This window comes from Lepidochelys kempii, chromosome 2 (assembly GCF_965140285.1).
Source record: "Lepidochelys kempii isolate rLepKem1 chromosome 2, rLepKem1.hap1, whole genome shotgun sequence".
Classification (NCBI taxonomy): domain Eukaryota; kingdom Metazoa; phylum Chordata; order Testudines; family Cheloniidae; genus Lepidochelys; species Lepidochelys kempii.
The window spans coordinates 169,022,471-169,048,164 of NC_136381.1; the positions used below are offsets into that span (position 1 = coordinate 169,022,471).

Sequence of the window (25,694 nt, forward strand, 5' to 3'; positions counted from 1 at the left end):
TTGAGAAGTTGATTCAAAACAATTCATTTTTGTTTTAGAATTTATACTCCAGAAAATGTTGATTTCAGTGAAGCTCCATTTTTCAATGGGAAAATTTTCTAGATGAAAAATGTCAACCAGCTGTGGAGTAGAGCTTTATATCTATGTCCCTCTGCAAAAGAACTCTGCATGGGGCTTAAGATCCATGAACAGAAGAGCTGAAGTAGCTGTGGGGGCAAGACCCCCACAAACCTCTGTGGAATCTGCTTGGGAATTAGTACAGCTGAAGCTGGACAGCAGGCACAGAGTGATTCAGTTGCGACTCCATGACCTGGTAGAGGGGATTTTTCCTGCTTCCAAATGCAGATTGACCTAGCTCATTTTTTTCAACCCAGGCACTGGGCAGAGGATTCCCTTTATGTATGTAAGGCATTCAAAGGGCTTACGATATCATATATTAGGCATTTAGTACATGGCTTATAAGGACCGAACCTGGGAAAGCAAGATCATCATCATCATCATCAGATAAGCAAGTGGCTGAAGATTTCGGTGATGCATAAAATTCAGTTCATACAGAAAAACCACAGCACCCACAAGACAACAGACACAACATATGGAGTGCACCAAAACAAGATGGGGTTCATTAGAAAAAAACTTGCTGGCAACTTTTTCTGGCCAGCAGCCTCTCTAGGTGCCCAGTTCCTGCTATTCTCAGAGAGCTGAGGAGAGAGGAAGCCCCTTCATTTGTATGCTAGACCCTTCTCTGCTTCTGGAGGAACAGCCTTGACTTAGCCCATCAGGCCCATCACTTACTATTCATAAGGAGGAATTTATTTTTAGGCCTTTGTTACCATCAAACTTACTCATATGGGGCCTACTTCACACAGCCTACCTCAGTAGGCTTAAAGTAGATCTGGGTTCCTCTTAACTGAGGATGGTAGATCTCACAAGATCTCCCCCACCAAAAAAGAACATCAAAGCCTGCTTAACTGCTAATACCCCCCACGTACCTATTCTAGAAATATGTACAAAAAGTACAGAACTTGCATTTAGTTCAATGCTACAGTCTCTGGGCTGGCTGGGCTTAGGATCATTGTAGCTATATACCTAGCCAATGTGTGACTGGGAACAAGCACATTGTGGCCCTCTCAAAGCTGGATCAACAGCTTGTGGGAGAACAAGCATCTCACCTTTATCAGCTAAAGGGAAAGACGAGGTTGAGCCTTTGAGGGTGGTGAGAGATGTAAAATGAGGATGGGTGTATGGACAGCCACCCATGCTCACTTCCCACCCCTCCACTCCTAATAAGTGCATTTTTAGTGTTTCTATCTGGGATTTTACTACACTCATGACAGATTTATACCCAAACCACAATTTCTGAATCTAGATTCCATGTTTGGGATTAATGTTCAGGTTTGCCTCAATGTGTAAACACATTGTATAGTTCAATATAAAATAGATATTAAATGCTGATTTAAAATACATTGCTAATACATACTGAGGGAAAAAAAGCCACAAGAATCACAGCCTCTCCCCCATTTTGGCTTTTATTTCAATTCCATACACTACACCATGCAATACGCTAAGAAATTTATCGAACAACTCATGATCAATCTGTCAATTTGTGATCAAATACATGGGGTACACATTCCTTGTTCTGGTTGCTGGAAAAAAGCAGTTAAGTAAGCAATTTTCCAGTTATCATGCAGCTGTGTTTCAAACGTTATGCAATTGTTACAAACATTTCACCACTGTTTCAAAAACACACTACTCCTCTCGCACACAGTGATGACAATGGCCAGAATGTTAACAGCATCCACTTCCCTTGCCTTTTTCGGAGATTGTTTTGGGAAGGTTAACTAGCAAATGGATAATTCGTTGCACCTTGTATTGTATCTTGGGTACTACTGACTAAATGATATTTGGAGTCTCAGCTGCTTCTGGATCAGGGAGTTGGCTACATAACCACTACTGACATACGTTGAGCTCTGTGTTGTTGATGGAAATGTGGGATCACAGCCTCAAAGTGAGTGGGAGATGCACACACATTTCCATAGGTAGTACGAATAATTTCAAAACCAAAAAATATCCCCTGGCAATCCATCTGTATAGGCTACTGAAGCACCATACATAGCCAGCCTTAGTCTGACTTTCTGTGAAAGTGTAAAAATCAGACTAAGGAAGTTTCAACAGGCATGCTTTTTTCCAGATGGCTACTCGTGGATGTACCAAATGAATCCTAACTCTTCTTGGCTGAAAAACTCATACACTAAGCATATCAGGACCATACAGTCAAGTGAAATTCAATTAATTCATTTTAGGATACTTTTTAGACAATATCATCACTAGTTTGTTATACCATTTAGTGTTGAAATTTTATAAAGAGCTGTGCAAATGAAAAGTTGAAAAGTTAAAGAAGGAAAAGTTATTCAAACACACACATGCATCTGACAATTTTATTTTGTAAAAAATATTTTTCCCTATGCATTCTGATAACTCACTTGGCTGGATTAACCCAATAGCTGCAAATAGCTACGCGGATTTTAATTAACCGAACCTACTCTTATTATCTTGTAAGGCTCTCTGATGAGTGTGATATATCTAGGTAGGTCAGATAAACAGAGACACTGGTGTGTTGAGAGAGACAGAACAGTGCTCACTATGGGTGAAATTCTCACGTACGCCAGAGGTCCAACATAAGATTTATGCACTATACAAGTGCCATTTAATCCCCCTTTGGAAGTCTCAAACCTCAACTCTGTGGCACAATGCATGATAATAACATGCTAACAAAGAGGTAAACACAAGATCACTCCATGAACAGTTAGGAAGAGAACCCAGGATTCTAACATGGTAGACCTAAATCCTATCTAATTGACACCCTGCCTTTCAGATTGAATGTGCTATATTTATTCTCCCTCTAAGCACTAAGCCAGATTCTTTTCTCAGAGCCAGGGATATCAAGCCAGGATTCCTGATAGCCAGTACGTTCCGCACTAGGAAATAGTTGTGCAACCCACTGGAAAAGCGTGGGTTAAGTCCTCCTCTAGTGCATGAACTAAGTACTGGCTAACAATTGCTCCTATAGCTCAGGTAGTGAGGATCCCAGAATGGGGGAGGAGGGAGAGGTCTGTCAGTTATACCATGTCTATACTTACTGGTAGATCAGCACTGCTGTGATCGATGCAGCAGTGTCAATTTAGCGGGTCTGGTGACTTAGGTCGGCTTACCGCAGTAGTGTAGACCAGCCCCTTACCGCATATGCTAGTACAAAATTTTAATGATGGCATCATGAAGAACAACATGAAGCCAGAATAACTTCCCAAATGTACAGAATGTGGGACAGTCAGATGTGCTGGTCTGTTGATTCCAGAACATTTGTTATCTGGGTACATATTGCTTTTTTTGGTATCTGTTGGAAGTGAAAAATTTATTTTGTTGGAAGTGGAAGTGAAAGCCTGATGCAGTGCTGAACCGTGTTACCATGCAGATAAGGAATGCAAGAAACTTTTCCCTTAGCTTTTTATTTCCATGCTTTTCAGCTTTTCCACTGGTGGGCTGTGACCTGATTGAAACTTCACAGTCAATAAACCAAGTTTTTGTGCGTTTATTCAGTAATGTGTGTGAGGCATTTAGATACTACAATGGGGAGCATTAAAGAAAGGCCTATAAATAAAATAAAGTGTTTTTCCCCCTTCTCCAAATGCAATAAAAGCTGTAGCCCTTATACATGCCAAGTCTCAAATTTAAAAATAAGGCTGTTTTCTCACAACCCACCCAAATCTGAAACACTGGTTTGGTTAAAACACAAACAAAAGAAGCATGGTGTCCAAACCACCTTCTCATAATTCAAAAATGAATAACCTAAAAAATGAAGTTACATGATGCTTACTAGGAAAAAAATCAACTCAGACTGGGCATGAGTAATTTTAGCTGAAGTTTTGTTTTGTTATTTCTTTTGAGAAATCTGTAATCAAATGAAAGTGGAGTTTAAAATGGAGGTGCCATCAACCCTATCTACAGTCTTGTTAGCACAACTCTCAAACAGAACAAACTGTATTTTATGCATGGTAGTTATTCTTTAGATATTTATGCATTAGATGAGACAAAACACCAATGACTCAACATCACAGTTCTTTCATTAGCCATTGTATAAATCTTTTCTGGAGTAAAAGTTCTTTTAATTAGCACTCTGCATTCTTAGCAGTATTTTTCCTACTGTACAAGAAAACATAACAATACCTGAACTTTAAAAATGCCTGAATAATTTAACGCATCTGAATTTCTTGGGGCAGCTACATGAACAGTGATGTCAAGTACATACTTAAGGTTTTAAAGTGCATGTGTGTGTGTGTGTGTGTGTGTGTGTATATATTTACATTCCCTATTAAAAATGTAAATTGAGCTTGCAAAATAAAGCAAAGGTAGGAAATGCCAGAATTAATTTTCTGTAGACAGGCTGGAAAATGGCAAGCAGTCAGTGAATTAGCAACCAGTCAGTGAATTAGCAACCATTCAGTATTTCTTTTTTATCCTCTCCAATCAGTGTAAGACATTCCTCCAACCCATTCTTTACATATAACATCCAAACTCTGTAATGGAATATTTTTTTAAAAAAATTCTTAATGGACTTTTCAATTGCATTCATTGCTGTAGTATTCTAACATTAATTATTATTTTTATTTCTTGTATTAAAGTAGCAGAAATTATCTTCACAACACCACTGTGAGGTGAGATGGCTTTATCTCCATTTTACATGGGGAACTGAGGCACAGAGAGTTAAGACCAAAATTTATCACAAATGAAATCTTGTACCAAAAATATGAAGATTTTTTCCTCGTCTGGGTTTACAAAGACCATACTCTGTAATGTGCCATGTGTCCTATGGTAGCAAATTATTTCAATATTACCTACGTCATGTTTACAAAATCTCAATTTTTTATTTTTGTGGCAATTAAAAAGAAATCTTTATGTCGCCTGAGTAGCTACAGCATAGAAATGTCACATTTCCCTTTCACAAAGGTATATTAAATTTATTTTGTAAATTAGATAACCTTACATACATCGTAAAAACGGTTACTCACATCTCGTAACTGTTGTTCTTCGAGATGTGTTTTTCATATCCATTCCAATTAGGTGTGTGCGTGCCATGTGCCACGTAGGGTTTTTCCCCTAGCAGCACCCGTTGGGTCAGGTGTGGAGCCCCCTGGAGTGGCACCTTCATGGCGCTCAATATATGACCCTGTCGACCCAGCTCCTCCTCAGTTTCTTCTTGCCAGCTGCTCCAACAGAGGGGAAGGTGGGTGGGTTTGGAATGGATATGAGCAACACATCTCGAAGAACAACAGTTACGAGAGGTGAGTAACCGTTTTTTCTTCTTTGAGTGATTGCTCATATCGATTCCAAGCTTTACCCAAGTGGTGGGGTTGGAGTTAAGGAAATGTTGATTGTAGCACTGCTCTATCAAAAGCCACGTCATATCTTGTGTGCCGGATGATGAAGTAGTGAGAGGTGAAAGTATGTACCAAGGCCCAAATCTGCCCTTCAGATTTCTTGGATCAGGACCTGCGTCAGGAACACCGCTGATAAGGCCTGGGCCCTAGTGGAGTGTGTTGTGAGAGCTGGGGTCGGCACACTGGCCAGTACATAGCATGTATGGATGCAGGAGGTGATCCAGGAGGATATTCTTTGAGAAGAGACCAGGAGGTGTCTCATCCAGTCTGCCACTGCTACGACTAGCTGGTTCAATTTTACGAATGGCTTAGAGCACTCGATGTAGAAAGATAGCGCTCTTCGAACATCAAGGGAGTGTAGCCGTTGCTCCCGGGTAATGGGATGAGGCTTAGGGTAAAAGACAGGTAGGAAAATGTCCTCACTGATGTGGAATTGCAACACTACTTTGGGGAGAAGGGCTGGGTGTGGCCTGAGTTGCACCTTATCCTTGTGGAAAACTGTGTAAGAAGGTTACGAGGGAGGGTCTTTAGCTCAGACACCCATCTCGCAGACGTACTGGCAACCAGGAAAGCTGTCTTCCAAGACAGATACAGGAGAGAGCAAGTCGCTGTTGGTTCGAATGGGGGCCCCATGAGCCTGGACAGGACCAGGTTAAGGTCCCACACAGGTACAGGCTGCCAGATCTGAGGATTAGGAGCTTCAAACCTTTGAGGAAGCATCCAACCATAGGGTTGGCAAAGACCAATTGACCAGATACTCCCGGGTGGAAGGCCGAGATCGCAGAAAGGTGTACCTTTATGGAGGACACTACCAGGCCTTGATGTTTCAGGTGCAGGAGGTACTCTAAGAAGAGGGGTACTGGTGCCTGGACGGGGGGTGGGGGGGTCACGACTCTTGTCACACCTACATGAGAATCTTTTCCACTTTGCCAGATACGTAGCTCTAGGAGAGGGTTTCCAGCTGCCTCGGAGGACCTTCTTTACTTGTTCCAAGCACAGAATCTCCATGGGGTTCAGCCATGAAGCTTCCAAGCCATGATTTGGAGGGACCATAGGTCGGGATGACAGAAGCAACTGCAGTCCTGAGTAAGTCAGTCGGGAAGGAAAGGCAAAGTGACTGGTGTGTCTACCGACAGCTCCAGTAGCGTGGTATACCAGTGCTGGGGAGGCCAAGCTGGAGCTATCAGAATTACCTTTGCCCCATCCCTGTGGATTTTGAGCAGGACCTTGTGCACAAGAGGATATGGCGGAAAGGCATAGAGCAGGTGACCTCTCCAGGGTAGCAGAAACGCATCCGTGAGGGAGCCTGGGCTGTGACCCTGGAAGGAGCAGAATGTTGGGCACTTCCTGTTGTGTGAGGTGGCAAACAGGTCAACCTGGGGAAATCCCCACCTTTGGAAAATGGGTTGTAGGAGATCTGGTCGGATGGACCACTCATGAGTGTGGAAGGACCTGCTGAGGTGGCCTGCCAGTGTGTTCTGAACTCCTGGTAGAAAGGAAGCATCCTGAATGGAGTGGGCTATTCAGAACTCCCACAGCCAAAGGGCCTCCTGGCATAGTGGGGAGGAACGGGCTCCTCCTTGCTTGTTGATGTAAAACATGGTGGTGGTGTTGTCCATTAGAACTGCTATTCCCTGTCCTGGCAGTCAGGCCTGGAAGGCCTGGCAAGCAAGGCACACTGCCCTCAGCTCCCTGACGTTGATATGGAGGGAGAGCTCATCCTGTGACCACAGGCCCTGTGTCTGGAGTTCCCCCAGTTGCACCCCCCCCATCAGATGGCCAACGCATCCATAACCAGGGACAAGGAAGGTTGGGGGTTGTGCAAGAGGACTCCTCCGTACACCGCTTGGGGGTTGAACCACCAGCAAAGGTATGTGAGGACCTGTCCCGGCACCGTGACCACTGAATTCAAGCTGCTGCACCCCTGGCGGTAAGCTGAGGCAAGCTACATCTGCAATGGTCTTAGCTGGAGCCTGGCATGCTGGGTCACATAAATGCAAGAAGCCACCCTTTGCTGTTGAGGTTGGGAATTGCTGGAGGCTTTGAATGATGTCCGTGATGACTCTGAATCAGGACTCGGGTAGAAGGCCCGTGCCTTCAGGGTTGACTTCCCCAAGTTGAGGAGACCCAGCTACTTGAGCGTGCACCTGACCAAGTGGAATTGGGACTGCACCTGTGTCAAGGTGCAGCCCCTGAGCAGCCAGTCATTGAGGTAGGGGTATACCTGCACCTGCCATCGATGAAGGAAAGCATCCACGACCAACATGCACCTGGTGAACATTTGGGGGCTGTTGAGAGGCCGAATGATAGGGCAGTGAATTGGTAATGTTTGCGGTTGATCACAAAGCGCAGGAAGCCCCTGTGTGCTGGACGAATCGCTATGTGGAAATATGCATCCTTCATGTCGAGGGCGGCGTACCAGTCTCCCAGATCCAGGGAGGGGATAACAGTGCCCTGGGAGACCATGCAGAACTTCAACTTTACCATGAATTTGTGGAGCCCACACAAGTCTGGGATAGGTCTGAGAACCCCTTGGCCTTGAGGATTAGGAAGTATCAGGAGTAGAATCCCTTGCCCCTTAGTTCCTGAGGAACGAACGTATATTAAATTTCTACAGGAGTGCCCAAACCCCCTGTATAAGGAGTTGCTCGTGAGGTCCCTGAAGAGGGACAAGGAAGGGGGGTGGGAGGAAGGGTAGGAGCAGAACTGGAGAGAGTATCCCACTTCCATTCTGCAGAGAACCAGTGGTCTTAGGTTATTTGGAACCAGGCACAGTAGAAGTGGGACAAACAATTCAAAAAGGGCGGGGAAGGATCCGGTGATGAGTCTGGTGCGCGGTCCTCGGGCATCCCTTCAAAAGGCCTCCTTGGAACCCAACAATAGTTTGATCAGGCCCTGGCTTTGCCCGGACAGGGGTTGGAGGGCTTCCTTCTGCCTTTCTTGCTCCTTCATCTGTTAAAGTCCTGCCTCAGCTGAGGAGGGTAGGAGCGCTGCTGTGGAAGTTGAGGCTTGAAGCGTTTCTGTTGGGTTGCTGGGCTGTGCATACCCAAGGATTTCATACCTGCTCCATCAAAAGGCAGGTCCTGCATTGTCAGCTGAACCTCAGGCGGTAGGGCAGAGGCTTGCAACCATGAGGTGCATCTCATGGCAATACCTGAGGACACAGTGCATGCCTCCAAGTCCACAGCATCCAGTGAGGCCTGTAAAGAGGTCTGTGCCAACGCCTTGCCCTCCTCTACTATGACCCCAAACTGCTCTCTGGACTCAGTTGGCACAAGCTCCTTGAATTTGAGCATCAAGTTCCAGGAGCTGAAGTTATATCAGCTCAGAATTGCCTGCTGGTTGGCAATCCTGAGCTGGAGCCCCCCCGTAGAGTACACTTTACGGTCAGACAAGTCCAGGCACTTGGATTTCTTGGACTTAAGCACTGGGGCCTGCTGTCCCTACCTCTCTTTCTCATTTACAGTCGCAACCACCAATGAACAGGGTTGCAGGTGCGTAAAGAGATATTCATACATGTTTGAGGGCATGAAGTACTTCCTCTCAACACCCTTCGCTGTGGGAGGGATGGAGGCCAGAGTCTGCCAGATAGTCTTGGCATTGGCCTGTATAGTTTTGACAAGGGGCAGAACCACCCTTGAAGGACCTTTTGGGCCCAGAATGTTGACCACTGAGTCCTGACTCCACCACCTCCTTGGCCTGCAGACCCATGTTGAATGCCACCCTGCGCGGGAGGTCCTGGTGGGTGTGGCTGTCTATAAGAGGTGGTCCAGAGATGGAAGTGCCTGCCACGCCCTCATCTGGGGAGGAGGACGAAGAGGCCAATGGGGAACCGGGTTCTCCCATACGTCCTGCTCATCAGGAGCCTCACAACCTGCTTCACTGGTAGCCCCTGGTTCAGGAACCAGAGTTGGAGTCAGTTCCAAGGGGCGGCAGGGGCATGGCACCTCCTCAGGACCTCTAGGGGCAGGCGAACTGGTTGAGACCTCGGCACCCTTGGTTCAGAGGTGGCCAATCGGGAGCCTTTAGACTGGGCACCCTGAAGCTGGTTGTGCACCCATGAGGTCCAAAATAGCCACTGTGCCTGTCCCTGCCCCCACCTCAGAACGTCCATGGCCTGACCAGCGCCGGTCCCACTCCGAGTACCTAGATCCTGCCTCTGAGGACCAGGATAGGGACTGCGAGGGCCAGGGTGGTGCCGAGCGGTGCTGCGATCTAGAGCGGTACCATGATCTGGAGATACATAGGGTTGTTAAGCGGCACCGGGATCGGTGCCGAGTCCAGGACCTGCTCCACGTAGGGGACAGACGTGCAGATCAGCGTCATGATCGGGAGCCCTGGCATGACCTACAGAGGTACTGCAAGTCTGACCGGTGCCACAATTGGAAGCAGTGCCAGGACTTGATCAGTGGTGCCGACAGCTGGATCATCGCTGGTTTGCCTTGAGATGGAGCCACACGCTCTGGTACCGGAGGCTTGGTGCGAATTGTAGGCGACCTTGGAGCCATCATAGCAATGAGGTCCCTTGCGGCTGCAAAGGTGACTGGAGTGGATGGTAGCTCTACCTCCTCGATGATGTGGGCCGGGGAGTTCAACAGCACTGGACTCAATGGTCCCCCTTGCGGCGCCGAAATCAACAGTGCCACCTCCGCAGGCTTCGGCACTGGGTGCTCCTCACGAGGATGTGCCCCACTGGCCAGCTCCAGAGTGGTGGGCCTCTGGGATGGAGAGCCACTCCTCTCTTGCTTCTGGTGCCGCTTCTGCACCAGATAGTGGGAGCGGGAGCAGTGCTAGGTGGATCCCACTGGTTTCAGCGCTGGGGAGTGGCAGTGCTGCAGGTCTCTGCTAGAGTCTGTCCACCGTGCTGCTTCCACCTCTGCCACCGGGGCGCTACGCACTGAAGAACTCGGTGCCAGGTCCTGCCGCGCCAAAGGAGGCTGAGGTCTAAGTGCTGCCTCCATAAGGAGCTGCTTAAGGCAAAAGTCTCGCTCCTTTTTGGTTCTAGGGTGAAACCCTTTGCAAATCCTGCACCTACCGCTTGGTTAGCCTCCTCCGGACGAGCATCGTGGGGGTCGCCTGTTGGCATGGGCTTGGAGCAGGACTTGCAGGGCTTGAACGCTGGGACTTAGGCATGAAAGCCCTCCCAGGAAAAAGCGGTCAGGATGGAGGGTAAACCCCCCAGCCCAACTGCTACAAACTACTACTAAAATAAACTACAAGAAACTAAATAAAAGGTATAAGAACAATGAGAAACAAGAGCTAGGAAAACATGGAGAACTTGCTGAGCAAGATGCCACAGTTCCAACGACCATCATGTGCGGTAAGAAGGAACTGAGGAGCCGCCGGGTCGTCAGGGTCATATACTGAGCGCCAAGAAGGCGCCACTCCAGGGGGCCCCACAGCCAACCCAACGGGTGCTGCTAGGGGAGAAAGTTTTTGATGATTGTTCATGTGGTGCACACACACCTACTTGGAATCAATATGAGCAATCACTCGAAGAACAACTTCTAATTTACATGAAGAGTAAATACAGAGCCTTTGATATTGATGTTTTATAATGTTCTCATGAAATACTGTAAACTGTTTACCAAGGACTGCCTTGATTTCCAAACATCATTCTATTTCACAGTACATTAGGCTTTATTACACCTTTTTCCCCCCTTCACCATATTTTCATTTTCTGCAATAAAGTAAACTAAATTTAAAATATGGAACAATCATTTATTTCTCTAAACTGATGGATATCTCTCAAAGATTTTGAGTAGCCATGTCAATCTCCGAGTCACATACAGTAGGATTGTATATTTGCTCATCATTGCTCAAGGGAACAAAGGGAATATTTAACCCAAGAAAAAGACAGCAAAATGAAATCCATTGAGCGGAGTGAAGGAGCATCTCAAAAGGTGACAATTTTTGGCTGTTGAGACTCTGCTTTAAAGATTAAACACCTGGCTTAACACACACTACAAATGAGTATCTGGTGCTTTGTTTCACTGACCTAAACTTCCAAAAAACTAACTGAATTATGGGGAAAAAAATTCACCACAAATAGGAAAGCTTAATGTGCTGATTTTGGAAAATTCGCGTTAATGAATGAGAAAATGAAGACCTAAACCAAAAAATCAAAAGGGCAAGGGATCAGATAGGTGAGGAGGGCAAAATAGATAATGTTATTGAGCAAGTACAATTAAAAGTTTTACCTCTACTGTCTATCGTTTTTGCCCCTGGCTTTTCACCTCATTCTTTCAGTACACCGAGGTAGAGGGATAACCTCAACCGTACATATTTCTAGTCCTGAAATTTAGAATTATTGTAGAAGTAAAACCAGGAGGATCATGGACCATACCTGCTCAGTAAAAGCCATGTAAGGTATGTCTACACTGCCAAACACCCCCTTCTCTCCCCCCCCCCAAAAGTGCCTTCTTAAATCTGGTTAGTTAATTTGGATTAAAATAGCAATGACAATACGACATTACTTTTAGCTCACATTAACAGCTCAAGTAAAGCCTATAAAGGGAGGCTGAGACTTAATTGGAGTTAGTAACTTGAATTAAAATCTGGAATGTCCATTTTCCATTGCTACTTTAACCTGAGTTAGTTACATGGGTTAGCCAACCCAAGTTAAGAACAGATCTTTTTTTCCCATTGTAGACATAACCACAGTGAATTGGCAACAGAAAAAGAAATAAAACCCATGAGGCCTAACTTCCAGGCCCCACCTCCAGCCACAAGATAGTCCAGCTTCCCTTGGTTATTGTATTTCTTGTTCTAAAAACCCATAATGAATCAATGTGCAGTGATATTCAACATGGAACTGGCTGGGCAGATTGGGGAGCAATTGGGATTTTCCTGTCCATATCTTACCTCATCAAAGGAGATGATGGAACAATATGGTATCACCAGCACACAGGCATCTGCTGCCTACCAACCCCATAAATATTTTGGTTTCAGAGAGCAGAGGCACTAGGTAAGCTGGGAAAAATTGGAGTAAATTCATACACCAATCAATACACCAGCTACCATGCCCAATACTGACACTGACTTATTACAGTTTCAAGAAACTCTGTTGCCCACCGACTAAAACTATTCTCAGATGCCTTCTTAACAGGTTGGGGAGCACATCTGGGGTCACTGAAAGTTCAAGCCTGTGGTCAGAACAGGAAGCTTCTCTCCATGTCGATGTTCTGGAGATTCGGGCCATCTAATGCCTGTCAGATTTTTCAAAATCATATCAGGGACTCAGTGATTCTCATAATCACCAACACCACTGTGATGCATTATGTAAACGTACAGGGAGAAGCACACTCCAACATGCTGTGTCAGGAGGCGATCAAGGTCTGGTAGTTTTGCATCTGGGGAAACATTACATCCATGATCAATCATTTACCGGAGGTCCAGATCACCTGGCAGATCACCTCAGCAGAAATTTCTCTGATTAAAGAGTGGTCTCTGAAGCCCATCATCTTGCGGTCCATTTTTTCAGTTTGGGGCATCTCCATGATCCACCTCTTCACCATGAGACAAAACAAGAAATGCTGACTGCTGTACTCCCGAGGGAGTCTCTGTCTGGTTCCTTGACGGATGTTTTTCACCAGAGCTGAGAATCAGCACTCCTATATGCTTTTCCCCTAATTCAAATAATCTCACAGGTCATTTTCAAGATAAAATTGGACCATACCATGCTCATTGTCATTGCTCCTCCTATATCCCTTCCTCTTCATCCTAACCTCCTGACCCAGAAGCATGGTCAGGTTTTGAATCCAGTGTTCAGCTGCCTGCATCTCACAGTGTGGATGCTGCACGATTAGACGAGGAGGAGGAATGATGTTCAGAAGCAGTCCGGTAAGTCTTGTTCAATAATAGGAAGCCCTCCACCACAGCAACCTATTTGGACAAGTGGAAGTAGTTCTTGTTGTGGTCATTAGTCTGAGGTGGTCAACAAAGCTGCTGGCTTGTTTCTAGGATATCTTGGATGATTAGTTACTGCTTGGCATGGGTCAGCCCTGAAGGACATTTAGAGCTGCTTATTATAAAAGTTTATATTACCTTTTTAAATCTAAGACTGTAACTGCTGTGTGTGTGTGTTTTTCCTGTTTTAACCTTTTAAATAACCTTTTATTTTTCCTAGTTAATAAACCTTTAGCTAGTTTATTGCAGGATTAGCTATAAGTGTTGTCTTTGGTTTGAGATCTGAGAACAACTGACGTTGGATAAGTGACTGGTCCTTTGGGACTGGAAGTAACCTGAATACTGTTGTGCGAAGGGACACACAATTTGGTGTAAGGGACCATCTATCACTAAGTCCAACTTGCCTGGATGGCAAGATAGACTTGCATACCCAAGGGGACTGTCTGTGATGCCATGGTGAGATTGTTATAGTGCTTTAAGAGTCCACATATGTTACTGGGTTGGTGAAGTCTGATTATAGAACATATAATCTGTTTGGGGTTTCTGCCCTGCTTTTTGACAGCTTGCCCTAAGGCTGGCACTTACAATCATGAGCCACTCCAGACAGCATGACATGGCCACCCAATTAACAAAGTCATATTTGGAAAGCAATGCCTCCTGGTTCACGATGTGCATCTGCAGGGAAGAAAAGGTATACATCTTTTCCTCCATAAAGTCCAACCTCTTGGACTCCTTATCCTTAGGGATAGACCTACACCTGCCTTGCCATGCCATGTCATTTGCTGCAGTTACCAGCCGAGAGTTAGGGGACAAGTGGGTGAGGAAACCCTCAAAACTCTGAATGAAGTGCCCCTTCATTGTCTCTCTGAATAAGCGACAATGAAGCCGGAGTATTCCAGAGGTCCTTTGCAGGCTCCAAGACAGCCTCATTTATTAGGAGGGCTCTTCTCCCCAGAGCTGATGATTGGAGAATATCTAGCAGTTTGTGTGTATTCTCCTGCAGGAATTCTGCCTGGATGCTCAAGGTAGTGGCCATTCATCTTAGGAAGTCCTGATACGCTTTAAGGTCCTCAGGCATGGAGAAGAAGATTCCAGCACAGTAGAGTTATCCAGAGAGGACCAAGAGGTGGTTTGGTTGGCTGTGCCAACAACAGTCCTGTTCTTACACCACAGGATCTGCTCAGAATACCCCTAGTGGTCGAGAGGGACCAGGTGCAGCAGTCACTACCAGATGAGGTGGTTTGGGAGCAGGAGCCACCATCAGGACTTTCCTCCTGGAGCAGGTCGAAGAGTGTGACCCCGGGGACTGAAGAGTGCCTAAAGACATTGGTGGCTAGCACGCCCTAGCCAAGAGTTCCCATCCTGACTACAGGACAGATGGTGATCTCGGTACCAATCGTGGTCTGTGGAAGATCTCAAGGGCCTACTGGGTGACGATGAAGGGGAGATGACTCTGAACTGGATATTCAGGAGTCCCTGAGGTTCTCTGGTGATAACAGGAGAACCAGCCCCCAATGGGGAAAAAAGAGTCAGAGTTGTCTGAAGCCCAACATGGGGGCAGCACTGGTCCCAAATAGGAATGGGAATCAGCACTGTGTATAGGCAATAGCAAATGGGATACATTCTCATCCAGTACCAGGAGAGGCACTATTATCAAGGCTAAGGCTGGTACCAAACTCTACGCAGGGATCTGCCACACCATACCAACACAAATTAATTTTTCCAGTAAGATTTTGAGACCTAGTATTGAAAGATTTATTAAAATCCATCATCCATCTTTTTAAACAAAACTCTCCAGGGGACAGAATGCAGAGTTCCACTTAAAAAACAGTGGCGCAGTATGTCCCCAAATATATTACGTCTACTGCCTTCCTGCATCCCAATTTTTATAATTCTATCAAATGTAGGAATTGCCAACAGGGATTCAAAAAGGTTAATGCCATAAAATCATTTAGTCTGAACTCATATCACAGGCCAATATATTTCACCGAGGTACCCCATATTGAGTCCAATAACTTACGTTTAGCTAAAGTAAATTTTCCACAAAGGCATCTAATACTGATTTGAAGACATCAAGAGAGGGAGGATCAACCACTTCCCTTGTTGGTTTGCTCCAGTTGTTAATCACCCTCACTGTTAAAAACAGGTTTCAGAGTAACAGCCGTGTTAGTCTGTATTCGCAAAAAGAAAAGGAGTACTTGTGGCACCTTAGAGACTAACCAATTTATTTGAGCATAAGCTTTCGTGAGCTACAGCTCACTTCATCAGATGCATACTGTGGAAAGTACAGAAGAAGATCTTTTTATACACACAAACCATGAACAAATGGGTGTTTACCACTACAAAAGGTTTTCTCTCCCCCTACCCCACTCTCCTGCTAGTAATAGCTTATCTAAAGTGATCACTCTCCTTACAATGTGTATGATAATCAAGTTGGGCCATTTCCAGCACAAAAAGATCTTCTGTACTTTCCACAGTATGCATCCGATGAAGTGAGCTGTAGCTCACGAAAGCTTATGCTCAAATAAATTGGTTAGTCTCTAGGCTGCCACAAGTACTCCTTTTCTTTTTACTGTTAAAAACACACACCTTATTCCCAATTTAATTTCTAGCCACTGGTTCTTGTTGTCCATTTCTCTGCTAGATTAATGAGCCCCTGAGTACCCTATATTTTTTTTCAGTAGAAGTACTTACCCACTGAAATTAACACCACCTCAATTTTTTTGATAAGCTAAGAAGATTGACCTATTTACAATTCTCAGGGCAAGACATTTTCTCCAGCCTTCAGTCATTCTTTGGAATCATTTCTGTACCCTCTCCAATTTGTCAACATTCTTTTTAAAATGTGGATGCCAAAACTTGATACAGTATTCCAGTCTTGGTCTCCTCAGTGCTCTATACAAACACAAAATCAACTCCATACTCCTAACTCACCACCCCTCTGTGTATACATCCAAGAATCATATTAGCCCTTTTTGAGATGGTACCACAATGGGAGTTCATGTTCCGTTACTGGTCTACTAGGACCCATTTTCAAAGTCTTTCTAGGAAACCATCCTTCATTCCGGAGGTATGGCTTGCATTCCAAAATGTATAACTTTACATTTAGCTGTATTAAAAACACATCTTGTGTTAAGGGACCCAGTTTACCAAGAAATCCAGATCATACTGCGGATGCCTGTCCATATCACTATTTACCATTCTAACAACCTTTTTCTCATCTGCAATTTTATCAGGAGTGATTTTATATTTACTCCCAGATCATTGATGACTGTGTTGAATACTGTTGGGCCCAGAACTGGTCCCTGTGGATCCCCACTACAAACATCCACATTTAATGATTCCCCATTGATGACTTTTTGAGATTGTCATTTAGCCAGTTCTTAGTGCATTCAACATGTACCTTATTGATACGGTACAGTGCTAGTTTTTTAAAATCAGAGTCAGAGCGGTGGTCCATCTAGTCCAGTATCTGCTTCTAACAGTGGCTAATATCAGCTGCTTCAGAGAAAGGTACGAGAAAGCTTACAGTAGCAGCGATGGGATAATCTGCCCCCAGGGAAAGTTTCCTTGTGACCACAATGGTAGAAGACTGGCTTGTACCCAGAAGCATGAGGATTATCCATTTCATTTTTTTTTAAATATTCACTATTATAAACATGGATTTCTTGTTATCTAAATAAATGCCTACTCCTTTTTCAATGCTGCTAAGCTTTTGGCTTCAGTGATCTATTGCTGCACTGAGTACCACAGGTTAATCATATGTTGTGTGAAAAAGGATGTGCTTTTATTAGTTTTACATTTTACCTTTCAGTTTCATTGAACATAACTTTGATACCTTAGCCCCTGACTGCATATTATCTTTATATTCAGAAAAGATCAGATCCAGCGTAAGTACCTTGCTAATATGCTCCGTAGTGAAAAGTGATGCAGATTATTCATTTAGCTCCTCAGCAAAGTATTCATACACCTTATTTTCACCTTTCCTCCCTTGTGGTCCAGTTTTAAAAGCACATGTCACAGAAAACTGTATAGGCAATCTCCTCTTCACAGAAAGAGACGAGCTATATAATTATCTAATCTTTACTGGAAATAAATTAAGGGGGACCAGCAGAGCTTCTGCAAAGAAATATTACCGATTGGAAATAACAAGTAAATGTGTATAGACTCCAAAATTACAAATATATTAAAAGCATTAAAACAAACACACTGGATACACAAGTTGTTGCTTTACTTTTGTGTTGACGTGTAGGTTTCCAACTCCAATTCAGCAGTCCATCCCTCTTCATGAGTGCACTTAAGCATGTGCTTAGCTTTAAGTATGTGATTATGTCCCTTTGCCTTCAATGGGGCACAAGCACATAGTTAAAGTTAAGTGCATGTTTAAGGGCTTTGATGAATTGAGGTCCTGTGTGTTTTTTGCAACTGCTCATTGGCCAAATCCTGTCATTCTTGGATCTTAACGTTTTGGTTTTTTGCCTTTTGGTTTTTATAAACCTTTTACAGTTCCTGTTCCAACATCAGCACTTTTTCACACACACCCACCCACACACAGAAGCCCAGACTCTGATACCCTTATACACAGACACGCACACACACACACACACACACAGAGTAACACCCATCACCACGTGGCCCAGAAAAACGTTCTGAAGTGCAACAACATGGGAAGGTACCTTCAGCTCCAACAACCGCTTCAGGACATTCAAAACCACAGCTGACTACTGCTAGGCAATGGGAGAGGAATAGGTAGCCCCACTACACAGATTTGACCCTTACGGATTCGTGCTAAACCTAAAGCTACTGGCATGGACCTTAACACATCCAACTTCCTCAGATTGGTGTGGCCATATAAGATAGATATTTCCATTGTGGGCAGTCCAGGTGCAGGGATCCAAGAGACTGACTCCAGTGATGTTCTCTAGAATGCATCATCACAACAGCTCTCTAACCCAAATTCTCTCTAGCTGTGTTCTTAATAATCCAGCCATTTGCTTTTGGGCCTTCTAAAATCCATTGAACTGCTCTGAGAAAAAGTTTTTGACTGTCTTTGAGTCTGCTTTCCGAGACAAAAGTATACAGGTCAAGCTATTGCCCATGGAATATTCTGAATAACTAACAGAGATGGATAGCTTTCATGAGCAATTTCCAAAGCCCTTATGCCTTCACTTCACAACTGTGCTTAATGATGAATGACAGTCATCAGCCTTGAATGAAAATTTCTCCTCCATCTTCCTTCCCATAGAAATGACATTATCACCATATTTTCTTACTATAATTTATCAGCCTCAGAAATATGGAACTAATTACCAATTCTTTAATTATGTGCCAAATACCAAATGAAGACACATCCTGGAAGGTTAGCTGGTAATTATAGCTTATGTTATTAGATACAATATAGTTCAAATATTGATTACCATAGAAACTGCAATTCTTAGACCCTAATGAAAATGCAACATAGAGAGGAGAAACAAATCTAACTGCACGGTGTTATCTAATTGGAGTCTTCAGTAATACAGAATTGTATGTCAGTTATAAAATAAAGGGATACCCCAAACTGTACCTTTTAATCGAGCAACTGTTTTAATCTCTCATGGTGTTTTTGTTGTTCTTATTTTATTTTGTTTTTGTTTTTTTCAGAAGAACTCGTCACATTCATTCCTCATGCACATCTCCACCACCATATGTATATGACAAGAAAAGTAGTAGACAGGACTAGTTAATTATCTAATGTACAAGTCACTATAGGGTATTTAGAGAGATTTTGAAAAGAACTCAATGTCCCATTGAAGTCAGTGATAAAACTCCCACAGATTTCAATGGCAGTGGAGCTAAGCCAGCACTGAACGGTTTGTAAATCCCAACCCACAGTGTTTGCACTTGGTGAGGGATGGTGTCAATTAGGTGACAGTTCTCTTTGGCACAGGTGCTATGACATAGTGACAGCCTTGACTGTAGGTTATTGTGACAGAGGACACAAAGCTTGGTTCAAAATACCCCTAGTCAGAGTGAGCAACATGAAGTGTATCATCTGAGAAGGATTATTTGGCTACTTCATGTGCACACAAAAGGGCACTACCAGAGCACTATGGGGACCCACGGCAATCTCCACATGCTGTCTGACCTAGGAAAGTTTTTGCCTGTTTAGCTGCAAGTCTCTTGCTTGTATGAGCACAGTTGCTTTCAAGGAGAACTTAATTTTCTACTTACAGTTTTGGTAGGTTGATTCAGGGCTGTTAATGTGGGGGAGCCCCAACTCCTCTGCCAGGGGAACTTGTGGCTTCTGCTCTGTGTACTGCAGCAGCTTCAAAAATACCTTTTGTGAAATAAAAAGAGAAATGAGACTTATTTGCCATAACTGGCTTTCACCCTCCATCACCCATGGCGTCAGACCAGAATGTACCACCTCACTCCACTCTGCTGGAACATTCCTATAACTTACTGATCCAGTATAATTACTTTGGGCAAGAGCTTTCCCTCCAGTGGAGAGGGGTAAATGTTCCATGGATTCAGAAGTACCCATATGGAGTGCTGCTGACCCGAGCACACTGCTCTTTGGTCCTCTCTGCCCTCTAATTGCATAGCTCTTTCAACAACCCTACTGTCATTGACTGAGTCTCCCAGGTGTGGAGTCATAGGACACATGGGGTCCAGAGTTAACGCACACTCGAAGCAGCACTAATTCCCCACTGGTATTCCAACTTGAACTCCGTGGGCTCAGCAAGGGACAGTGCTGCAGACAGTAGCCAGTTCCCCGTCCTATCTCCTTACATTCCAGGCCCAACCCACAAAACTCTCCAGAGTGCTGACGCCTTGTAACACTAGCAAAAGAGCTTCCACACAGCTAGCAGAAGTGGGTGGGCAATCTCCCCAACTCTACCCTCCCCCGACTAGATCGGCTCGTCTTGGCCCTCTCCACTCATGGAAGTGGAAGGGATGATTTAGCCCTTTGAGAGCAGGAATTCTGCTGAAATACAGTTAAAATAATGTACGTTTTGTAGCAAATGTAGTTGCCATCTGCACACAAACACCACGAACGATTAATCAGATTTTAAAAAAAGATCAGAGGGTCTTCTTTGAGGGATGTTAGCGTATTTTAATCAAAGTGACAGGCATGTAATTTCCATCAGTACATCTGAAGGGCAGAAGCCCCTAAGGAAGAGATGGAGAGAAGCTCGTGGAAGTATTTTTAAAAAATAGCAGTAATATTTTCCATGGGTTTAATAACCTAAATATATGTCTACACTGCAGTTAGCACCTGTGGCTGGTCTATGGGGCTCATGCTGCGGGGCTGTTTAATTGCAGCGTAGACTCCCAGTCCTGGAGTGGAGCCTGGGCTCTAGGATCCTGTGAGATGGGAGGTTTACACTGCAACTAAATAGCCCTACACCCCAAGTCAGCTGGCACAGGCCAGCCACGGGTTTTTAATTTTGGTGCTAACATACCCTAAGAGGCACATGTAAATGTTACACACAGTGTGTCTACTAGATTTGCCTGAGACCTACTCTACTGGGCTTGATCCTGTTTCTACACCTTAAGTCAGCAGGAATTTCAGAGTTAGAATAGTGGGGGTTAGAGGTGCTGGAATACTACAGTAGATTGTTAGTAGTGACTTAAGAGGTGTTAAGACACTCACTCACTTCTTATTGTAAGCCTGATAAATCAATAAAAACTCAAAAACATCCTTACAAGTATATGTTCCTTCTGTAAATTCACGTTTTCTCCCTAGGCCACAAATTAATTTTGTGGTGGGGGAGAGGGAGAAGAGAAGGCACAGGAGGTCTGGGGGAGGATTTTAGATTAACCAGAAAAGAAACCAAAATACATCCACTAGTGGGGTAAGTAGGCCCACATTCAATTTTGTCAACAGTGAATTTGGCCCAAGATATACCTGAGATAGGAGATGCTGAAAAATAAGCTCTTTTCTGAAGTATTTTCCCCCCAAAGCCATCTGTAACAACACAGCATGGCCTAGAAACTCCAAATTTGTGTCTAAAATTTCAGATTTTGCTTCCAGTGTAAGCTTGCACATCAATTCAGCAGAGCATATACCTCTCCTGAGCACCTTTAAACAGAGCTTTCACTAAAATTATGAGCAACTTTGACTCTCTCTCGCTTAAACCTCCTGTTTGGGAGTGCACATCAAATTCTGATTATAACAATGTTAAAAAAATGTTCATGGCCATATTTAATTGCTCCCACAAAGGATTCCAATATTGGCTATAACAAAAGCGCATAGTCGCTAAGGAGTCCACTATACAATGGATAATAAAAGCCAATCAATTTGAAATACATTGGCTTTGAGGAAAGGCACTTTCTTGCTCTACTGTGGTCTGCTAGCTACAAGGATTATGTTTTGTTTAGTCAATATAATTGCTGTTTAATAGCAATGACGGACTGCCTAGCTACACGGCAACTTTAAGTGAATGGTTTTGGCCATCAGTTCAAGGACAGAGGAAGTTAAGTGTCTCACGCTGTTTCTGTATTAGAGCCTATAGGTGTACACTGACTGTCCAAACCCATATCTTGATTGGCTCCTGTGGGATGGTTTGATGATGTCACCGCTGTGCACCAAATTTCCAGTATTGCGAAGCTCATAACTAAAAACCAAAGCAAATACCCCTAATTAAGTACTTCAGTCCCCCACCATGGTATCTGAACATATCACAAGCATTAATGAATTTATCTTCAGCTCCCCTGAGAGTCAGGAGCTTATCACTGTCCCTACTGTACAGATGTAGTAGTAGGATTTTATCTTTGTATTTTGCATAATTTAAAATGATGAATAAATAATAATGAGATAATAATGTAGTATGTATTAAATGCATCGGTGTATGATTTGATCATATCCTGCCAGCCACCCTTTTTGAATAGCAAAAAAGAATGGCCTAATGTGCCAATGGGTAGAGATACATCAGCCAGAATCTGTGTCTGGACTGATTTCAAGGCAGCGACAGACCTTTGAGGTTTGTTGTAGGTTTAGCATTTTAAAATAATTAAAAGAAGTTAATGATTGTTTTTCTTTTGCATTGCAACTTGATTTTCCTGTTCAAAATATTCTGTGTAAATTAATTTTGTTTTGTGTGTGAATGAGGAGTGTGTGTGTTAAGAGAGAAGTGTGAAGGCCATCACTGAACCAGATGGTCTATGGAGGAACCAGAGACGGATGCAAGGGTGCCAGGAGGCTGTAACACAGGCCTATTAAAATGTCAGAGGAGGGCAGATTGATGACTCTAAAAATGAAACAGGCACCTATCAATGGGGACAAGATAGCTGTAATTAAAAAACAGCATGGGATAACTCCCTGAGGAACTTAATGAAAGAACAAGATAAAGGATGAGAAGGACAATTTAAGAAAACAAGCACTCAAACAATCGATTACAGTGTGACAGTGCAAAACTCATTGGTCCCAATGAAGGAAAATCACTATATAAACAGGGTGCCTTGCCATGAAACTTTGGGTTCGTCCTGCCAAGACTTCCCAGGAGCATCGCGTCGCGATCGACTGAACTCGCCTCCTACCTACCCGTGGTCAACCTGGCTGACGACTAGATTGATCTGGACTCTGGACTGGTAACTAACATCGACTGGCGCGACTGTTTGTGTATATGTGTGGTGTGATTGAATGCATATGCTAATTGTAGTGTCTTCAATACATGTGGCGTATTGCCTTTTCCCCTGAAAAATTCCCATATGCTTCTTATAAGCATAACACAGATGGCAACTAACACACTGTAATTTGCCCAATGTCCCAAAGGAAAGTCTGTGACAAACCTGGGAACAGAACCAAAATGCTACTGCCAGCGCTAGCATCATCTCTGAAGTAGGAGGGGAGATTTTGGGAAGGAAGTCATGGACCCCCCTGTGCCATCTCAGTGCAGATCTGTGCCTTTAAGTGATGGGAGGAAAGGAAGCTTCCTTAATGAGGACGAGAGAAGAAAATAGAAGCAGATGGTGGAGGATGAGGGAGAGGTTGAAGAGGATGATGAAAAGTTGTAGACTGTTCTTGCAAACAAAGTATCAAGGTACTATTTCAGCAGCATTTTAGGGTTTTCCAGTCCCACTTATCTCAATTTCCACTGTAAAAACAAAACTGTTAAGTCCTGTATGTGCTCATTTAATTTTTATATTAGAAAATGGCTACTGGCCAAGAACCTGTTGATGAAAGGGCAGCAAAGATCCTGGGAGATAACATGATGGAACCAGAGTCAATATAGCCCAGGAAATATAGAACAACAGAAGAGAAGGTAGAAAAAATAATCAATACATATAGCCAAAATAGTAGGGAAATGGTGCTTAAAGGTTAAATACATTTTCCCTACTGTAATATCTTGTTCTTGTACTAGGAACCACTGAAGTTCCCACAAACATATGAGTGGATTGGGAAGAATGTTACACATTTTGCTTTTTTATCTTTTTTTAAAAAAAAAAAAAAAATAGAGATAGCCCTCAATCAAAACTCCAGATCTGAAAATCTTCAGCTTTAAGGATATTCAGATCCAGATTTGGGAATGTTTGAATCCTATATGGCTCTGTATATTTGTATTTTTAAATGAAACCTGGGAAGTAGCAGGTCAAATATCCCTGTGACAGTTTTGATTTTTAAGTACTTTAATATTATCAAAATCTTTACTCCTACTACTATTTTATCTTAAACATATAACACTGTCAGAACTACTGATGCAATTATCCTCTCTTTTTTCCATTTTTGTGTTGTTTTTATCCTTTCTTCAGACAGTGAATGCTCCTATGGCTGCAGCTGAAATCAATCGCAAATATCCCATAGATTTAAATGGTGCAGGAGTATGCTCATAGCCATTAACTGTATTTCCTGTGTCAATAGGGAAACTAATGCACAAGAGATCTAGGTTTAGCAAACAACAGGAACACACTTATTTAGCTGTAACATTCAGGGCTCATCTATATGGCCCACAGTTTGAGCTAGAAGTGTGTAAATAGCTGGACTCTATTAACGCAAAATAGGAACCTTTTAGTTCATGCCTGCAACATCCACAAAGGGGAGTTACAGCACAGCACTTGAGTGTGAATTGCTAATCACGCCCCTGAATCCAAACAGAGGTGTAGTATAGACACCGCCTCAGAAGAAGAGAGACATTACACAGCTTACAGTTACCAGAAGAAATTGCCTGCACTTTCATAGAGCCAGAGTCAGGTTCACAACAAAGTCACTGGTAGATTCAGGCCACAAGGGACCCGCTTGTGATCATGTAGGCTGATCTCCCACATCACAAAGAGTGCAGTACTTCCCTAAAATAATTCCTGTTTGAACTAGAGCATATATCTTTTAGACATGGATCAATGAGAGGTCATGATGTAAGGCAGACAGCCCAAATAGCATACGAAACAGATACATTAGTGTGAGTAGAGCTGACTAACATTTTTGATGAAATGTTTTTTTCATTGAAACTTGCTGTTTTGTTGAAGGTGAAACATTTGCTGGAGCTGTATCTATTTTAACAAAATTTTGCCAGGAAGAGGTCTGTGATCCAGCATGGCCTTTCTGGTCATTTCGAGAGAGAAAGGTCTGAACAGAAAACCTTTTCAATCTGGAAATGGACGTTTCATCCCAATTCCATTTTGCAAGAACATTCCAATGCAGAATGAACACAAATTTCAAAAAATCAGAAGTTGTCATGAAACAGATTTGTTATCCTCTAGCCAGCTGTAAGCGTTATGTAGTGATTTTAATAAATCATGGTCCTGATTCTCCCCCAATTCCCACTCTTGGCTTATTGCTTATATTTATATTATATTATTCCTAATTCAGACAAGGAGAAAACAGTTAAAATCAAACGTACCTAAGTTGATAAGAATGGGTTTGATGTGCCAGTGACATGTTTTCCACTCACAAGATGCTTCCTAGACATAAGTGGCAATATGGTCTCCCTTAAAGGGTTAAGATTTTGAAAGCATACAAGTGTTCTGAAAACAAGTGGACTGAAAAAACAGCAGGGAGTTGGGGCGGGGGGCAGGACCTCTACACAAACAATAACTTGATATATTTTCCTTTTAAAGTCAGAGTTCTTTGTTTCCAGATTGAATTATTTGAATAGACTCAGTAGAACTATTATGTGCTATCCATTTACTTGCCAGCACAAAGAGGCTTTTGATAAGAAAATGGAGAATGAAGGTAACAATGGCTAACGATGACTGTGCAGAGATGACAGAATTCACCACAAATTAACATGTTAGTCTTCAAGGTACTGCATGATGTATCAGTATCTGTTGCCATTTAGGAAAGCTTATTTGCTTTTCTGCAGAAAACAACCAAGGGCAGGTACCTTTAAACTGAATGATCCAGAGAAATATGCTGATGAATGTTATATGTTTGCT

The 25,694-nt window shown here is 43.4% G+C and overlaps 1 protein-coding gene across 1 annotated transcript in view; it reads right to left on the bottom strand.

The window, feature by feature from the left end:
- Positions 1-25,694, bottom strand: part of ABCA13 (ATP binding cassette subfamily A member 13) — a 227,009-nt gene that overhangs the window by 120,188 nt on the left and 81,127 nt on the right. The window contains exon 27 of the mRNA XM_073329650.2: positions 19,551-19,656. Coding sequence (XP_073185751.2) covers positions 19,551-19,656 — 106 coding nt within the window. The remainder of the gene's footprint in view (positions 1-19,550; positions 19,657-25,694) is intronic.